At 38.4% G+C, this 6,963-nt stretch overlaps 1 protein-coding gene across 2 annotated transcripts; it reads right to left on the bottom strand.

The window, feature by feature from the left end:
* Positions 1-446: 446 nt before the first annotated feature.
* Positions 447-5,100, bottom strand: LOC131059015 (protein PLASTID MOVEMENT IMPAIRED 1-RELATED 1). 2 transcript variants are annotated; one of them, XM_057992492.2, is made up of 3 exons: positions 4,475-4,653; positions 2,326-4,344; positions 447-1,794 (listed from the first exon to the last, which is right to left on the bottom strand). In XM_057992492.2, the coding sequence occupies exons 1-3, from the start codon at positions 4,510-4,512 to the stop codon at positions 666-668; spliced, it is 3,186 nt and encodes a 1,061-aa protein (XP_057848475.2). In that variant the 5' UTR covers positions 4,513-4,653; the 3' UTR covers positions 447-665. The 2 variants fall into 2 exon arrangements, with proteins under 2 accessions (XP_057848475.2, XP_057848471.2); XM_057992488.2 differs by having other exon boundaries at positions 2,326-5,100.
* Positions 5,101-6,963: the final 1,863 nt, after the last annotated feature.

Below are 6,963 nucleotides of genomic sequence, written 5' to 3'. Positions count from 1 at the left end.
AATTCTTTCTGCATCTTTTTTCTGTTATCATGAACAGAAAATTAAGGCCAATACAAAGGCTTTAAAACTGTCTTGCAAAGCCAATTTACTAAACCTTAATTCAAATGCTAAGCAAAGAACAGGAAGCAGATTTCTAGCCACATGCCAATATTTTAACAAAACAACACAAGCTTTCAACTGAAATTTCTTCTCATGAAAATAAAGTAACTGAAGATATCCTATATCTAGTTTAGCTAGACTAAATTTATTTTAAAGCTTTTCAAGTGTAGGTACTATCAAATCAGAATGCATGAGATTTAGGATTGCTTTGGCTTGAGGTAGAAAGAAACTATCATTATGGTTGGTGTGAAACAACAAATATCACTTTTTAATGCCCAAAAGTTTTCCTTGCTAGGATAAAAATGCCCTTGCTCCTAAGCCTGTTACAAAAGATATTAAATAAAAAATTACAAAATCATACCATACATAGATACTATTAATAACCAGAATATGCTACATTAGGGCTGAAAGTTGCTAATTTGCATTCAATGCCACAATAATAACAGATTTATACATAATACATTTTCCCTTCCAAATTTAAGAGAGATTCTATTCTGTCATTTTACATATGGAATAAATAAGAAATTCCTAATGTGATAATACCATTCAAAAGTATGCTGGTGTTCCTATTTTGTTCTAATTGTCTGATTTGGAAAAATGATGTCTGGATTTCTAATATGAGGATTGAGAGAAGCAATTTCTTGCCATTTTGATCCTGTACCATGAACCCTAGATGAAATGCTCCATAGAGTTTCACCTGGCTGTACAACTGTGGTTTTTGATTGAATTGGCAATGCTTTAGACTTGAGGGGAGCAGGTTTGTTATTCTTGGTCATCCCATTGGCTATAAGCCAACGGGAACCTGCTTGTTCCTGTTTCTTACTACCCCATTTTTGGAAAAACCATCCTTTCTTCTCTTCGGTCTTGGGAGCTTTGAGTCCTGCCATGTGAACTTCAGTTATCTTGAATTGAGGCTCAATTGGAAGATCTTTCTGGTCTTCAACTTCGTCTTCTTCTAATTCATCAGTTGTTCTTGTTGAGACTTGCTTACTAAGCTTGGGGCGAGGAGACTTGATGACACGTTCTGTTTGAATTAGTGCTATCATCGGTGGACCGACAGGTTCAAAATTCCTAAGAGGATCTCGCAGCTGAACAAGCATTGTAATTGTAATAGTTTTGTTCACACAGTTCGACCTTGAATCATCCCGCTTCCTTCTGCTATCATTTTTTTTTGCATTTGTATTAAGTGATACTTGATCAGCCTTAATGGCATATGTAGTATGTGCTCCATTCTCAGAAGAAAACCTGGCATTGATCTCCATCCACTTCTGAAATGAGATAGCACTTGACATTGTCCCTACCACTTGGTTTGTGCTTTCATCTGCCTCCTTGCTAGCAAGCATATTGATACTGGCAACTTGATCTATCTCTGCCATGTATCCTATCTTTGTATCTCCATTGTCAGAGTCAACCAATGGTAGTGAATCTACATGGTAGGGTGCATCTTCATCTGCCATATCTGATTGGATCTTCAACCCCTCTAGTGCAAGGGCCTCAATTTTCTGCATTGCCAAAGGGGCAAGGTCTTCTGCAGACACATACCCATCCAAAAAGTCTTTTGTACTTTTTCCTGGGAAATTTCTTTCTCCAGATTTGTATCCTTCTTTCTCAAAACCCAACTTGACTCTGTTTGTTATTGGAGTGTCATCGCTGCTGAACACACTAAGGTCACTTTCCGATTTTTCTGCAGTATACCTGTCAGGAAGTAAGGGCAAAATCATATATTCCACTTAATAAATTTTAAACAAGACAAAGACGTGTTATCTCATTTACAATTATTTTATCCCAATCTTTTGTTTCGTTGGATTTGTTTAAAAAGGTGGATGGGTCAGGAATTAAATCCAATACAAACCGATGGGCACTCAACATTAAGTTGCGTTTGCCCTTTTAACAGGTTTTGCTCTAGAAGTGTGAATTGCTAACTTCAATACTCACCATCAAAACAAACTCTGGAGTGGGATTCTACCTATCCTTCAAAAGTAACAATATTAGAACTTATGGATGGGTTAGAATTACACTAATGGGCTCTTCTACAACTAAGATTAATTTAGCCCTCTGATGGCATCCTCCCAAGAAATGTAGATAGTTGAATCCAGGAAGGTTGATTTAACACACAAAGCCATATTTAAGGTTAACAATTTAACACAGTTACCAAGAAAACTTGTTTCCAACACAACCACAAATTGAAAAGCACAAGTATCAGAAAATTTTATTTTAATTTCTCACCCTCTACCAGATGACTTATTTCTATCAGCTTCATGCAACAGTCCTTCCAGCGCACTTGACCCTTCCAGCATGACCTGTTCAATGGTTTTGCCAGCAATATCTTCTAAGGGCATGGCCACCATAGCTTGAGATGCCAAAGTATCCATGCCTGTAGCAGCCATTCTTCGCAATATGTCAATGGCAGTGGATCCCATTTCAGCTGACATCACTAAAGGTTTGGACACATGCATTACTAACTTCCCACCAATCTTGCTATTCACAAAATGCCTAGGATTCATTGATCTGATGTACCCGCCATCTCTGGTTTGAACTACTGATCCGATGCCCCTTTCAAGAGCAGGTGAGAAGATTAAATTTCTCATCAAACCACTAGAAGCAGAAAGACAGTTTGATTTTGGAGAAGAAAGCTCAAAGGCATTCTCATTCAATCCCCACTCTTGCATTAAGGCCTGTGTCTCTGCATCCTCCAGGATCTTTGCACGTGTCTTGCTGCGCAAAACCTGTTCATTCTTCTGCATCTCCATCTCTAGATTATCCATGAAAGATGCTTGCATCTCTTTGTCCACTTCAACACCTGAATCAAGAGTGATTTGTGAAGCCACGTCTAGTTCATACTCTCTTTGAAACAATGTGCACAGAGAATTCACCTCCCTTCTTGGCATGACGTCGCTGGCATTATGACCTCTCTCTAATAGATTCAGAAACTCATCTGTTACAGAATCAATGTCCTCATCAGAATTACAGTTTACCATTTGCTTTTCCAGTGCATATCCTTGGATCTCATTAAGAAATCTCTCTTCCAATTTCTCCTTGTCTTCCTCAGATTGCTCCCAAGTTCTATCTGATAGTTGGTTTTGGCTTTCTTTTAGATTATCCTCTACAATACAACTTTCAATTAGACACAGCCTCTCTCCTAGTCCCTCCTCTATCTTCCATTTTCCATCTACAGAAAAACTTGATCTTCTCATGTTCTTATCACTCAAGCTAGCCTCTGCATGACTTTCATGTAACGCCAACTTTTCTTCCAAAACATCCTCTGTGTTGCAGTTTTCGGTCACTTGTAACTTCTCCTCCCAGCAATCATTGGCATCCAAACGAGCTTCCAGCCTTGCCAACTCCTCTTCAATTACCTGCATATGCTCTTGGAATCCCCTATAAGTATCCTCTCTACCTTCCCACCAGTCACAATCCACACGTGGTTGTGTATTCTCAGAAGAAATCATCTCTTCCTCCTGAAGGCCTCTTGTAGACAGAGTTTCCATTCCCAAACCTTGTTCAACAGCACTGTACTCTACCTCTACACCCTGCTCTACAACACTGAACATCACATCATCATCTCCCCAGCTGCTGTTTAAAGTGGGCTTGTTGCCACCATTACTAGAGTCCAAATTGCTCATAGATGGAAGCTGAGAGCTTGTGGATGCCAGGTTTGTGTCATTTTCGAGTAGCAGTGCACGTATCTCAGAAGAACTCTCAGATTTTGCGTTAAGCAATACCCGACAGTTGCTTTCATCACAGGATACACGTTTCTGATTTGCAAACTCCAATTTGGGGGCCTCTGCAGCGGGAGTCAGAGATCTGTCCTCTTCTAAGCCCAGTGATTTCAGAGAAGGCACCTCATTGAGATCCAAATCAGACACTGAAGGCGATTTACTCTGCTGAACCTCAGATTGAGGGGTGGTACACACTCTGCTCTGTCCAAGTCCATCATTGTGGCTATCTCCTCCCACATCTCTTACAAGTTGGCATGCAAACGTGGCAACTAGCAGGGCACCCTTGGTCTTGCCAGTGAGCTTCAGAGTAGTAGCCCAACTGCTGCTACTGGCCAGACAAGGCCCCTGAGGTACCAACCTTGATAAATCAAGACAATGGGTACTGAATGCAGTTCCACCCATTTCAACCCCACAGACAGAGACCCAGATGTTGCATCCATGTTTGATCTTGCTACTGCAGGTCACAGTGCTGTGGAGTTGCAGAGTCTCGTCAATATCTGCAGTCCCATTTATGATCCTACAAGGCCTGCTCTGCACATTGACATTGTCTTCATTCTTCTTATGCAACTTAACAAAACAGTGCACGCCATTCATCACAGAAGACAAACCGTGAATACTATCAACATACACTGAAAAAATGCAGGGAAGGGGGTCACCTGATGAATGGGATCCTAATGATCTCATGGGCCTCCATTTCCAGATATTCCTCTTTTTCTTCTTATTCTTTTCAGCAAGAGATTCCTTGAGATCAGGAGGTCTGTTCTCTTTTGCATCCTGTGAAAACAGAAGGGCAAGGCTGGTGTTGTTCTCTGAGCCACAGGACATTGTGGGTCTGTGAAATTTGTTGAGCTTTCTGAGGGGAGATTCCTTATTAGATTGATCATGGTGTCTTGATCTCTGAAGAACACGGTTGAATCTGTTGTCATCTTCATCAACAAGATTTGAATTTTTCTTTTTCATTTCCACCAACCACAGATAAGCCCACTACAGCCCCCACAGTAGCCCCACTGGATTTGTATTATAGATATTGATGGGATCAATTAACCTGTATTCGACATTTGTCTGGGACATTTGCTCCATTCACAACATCACGCCCTAAGGCATAATGTAAATTTTGAAAATGAATTTGGCATCAATCTATCCCGCTCAATCGCATAGAGGGGTGTAAATCTATTAGCACTTTGTATTCGTTCAATAGATTGCACATATGTAAAAATAAAAAAATGTTCTTGAGATAAAAATGGATTGTTATGAGGCTATGGACTATGAAACATCGTTTTCAAACATTTCTAAAGAATTTTTTTCCGCGATTTTAGGACCCTTTCTCTAGGTGCCCTCTTGTGCAAACCAAGCCTCCTCTACCAAATATCCCATCTTGACCCCCCGTTCCCTAAAACAAAAGAAGTTGTAATCTATCTTCTATTTTAATCAAACATGTTGGTTGTTTATTACGTGTTGAAGTTGATTACGATGGGAGGGACTGAAAAGTTGATAGTGCCATTCCTTAGAAATAGCAAAGGACCACTAAAAGTATCACCTAGAAATTGTTTTTTTCTTTAATTAGTATATGTAAGGAAATAACCACCCCTACCATTAATTTAGGAGTCTAATTAAAAGATTAAGCAATAATCAAAATAAGACTTGATAGAGTTGAAATCGAATGTTTTGTCAATATTTAATGTGTTGATGTACGAAGGATCTATTATTTTATTGTGATTAATTAATTAAATTAGAAATTTAAAACTAGATTTTCACAAATTGACGAATTCTAGGGTGAGATCTAGATTTATATATGATAGATTAGTACTACCAAGATGTTTTTCATTTATGTCATATAATTGTTGGCATGATTTTCTCTTCAATTGATATTGTTGGAATTGATAAATTTTTAGGGTTTTTCGCATATTTTGATAGGTCTTTGTCTAAACCCTAAACGCTAAAGGCTCTCATTAAGCGTATTGCTTTATTTTCTAATTCATTGATGACTTGTTCAACCAATTTCCTTCTTCTAAGTTGTCTAATTAGAGCTTTCACATCCATTTGTTAATTGACCCCTTTTCCCGGTGACTCACTATAAGCACTTGTATGCATGCTCTTAAAATTACTTTAGTTGTCTTCCCATGTGCTCACTTTGTGGTCTCCACCTTCATATCGTTAGCATCCATGTCACGATTTTAGTACATTGCACATCTCATTTGTATCATGTGTTCTTATTTAATGAGATATTCAAAACTATAATTGTGCATTTTGTTGTTGCATGTCAATGTCAATGTCTCATTGTATGGCAACTATGTGGCATGGTAGTCATAAATGGCAATATCTCATCGGTATCCCCTTTTCCCGGTGACTCACTATAAGCACTTGTATGCATGCTCTTAAAATTACTTTAGTTGTCTTCCCATGTGCTCACTTTGTGGTCTCCACCTTCATATCGTTAGCATCCATGTCACGATTTCAGTACATTGCACATCTCATTTGTATCATGTGTTCTTATTTAATGAGATATTCAAAACTACAATCGTGCATTTTGTTGTTGCATGTCGATGTCAATGTCTCGTTGTATGGTAATTATGTGGCATGGTAGTCGTAAATGGCAATATATCATCGGTATCACACAATTTTCATTTATTGCAGGTTCTTGAAAAACACAATGCTTAAACTTGCGATGTTGCACTTTGTTGACATGATATGGACTTAGACTATTTCTTTGAATTGAATGAAGTGAATAAGTTAGATATGTTGCAAAAGATTGTTGCAAATATGGTCTCAACATACAATGTTGTCATTGATGTCAACCCTCAGTGTGGTGTGATGTCTTTGATGCTTGCACTTGTATGTTGATGATGTGCAGTGATGATATTGAAGTTTATGCTTAGATGTCATGCTTTGATTGAGGCATTGTGTATACTTGTTGTCAACATGATGGTGATGATCTTGTCTATTTCGTAAACCATTGTTCTACCTCTCTTAGTAAGGAATTGTTATTACAAAGATATTATAGTCTTCACATATTGTTGAAAGAAAAAAATGTAGAAGAATGTAATGTTGACTATCTAGGAGAATGCTCTACATTTCTCTTCAATTGAAGATATGGACTTGTGGTTTCGTAATTAGCTTGTATGTGTTGGGAACAATGTATCTTTCT

The sequence above is a fragment of the Cryptomeria japonica genome, chromosome 9, assembly GCF_030272615.1.
Source record: "Cryptomeria japonica chromosome 9, Sugi_1.0, whole genome shotgun sequence".
Lineage (NCBI taxonomy): Eukaryota > Viridiplantae > Streptophyta > Pinopsida > Cupressales > Cupressaceae > Cryptomeria > Cryptomeria japonica.
The sequence above is the reverse complement of the archived record's forward strand: the minus strand, read 5'-3'. Positions and strand labels throughout refer to the sequence as shown.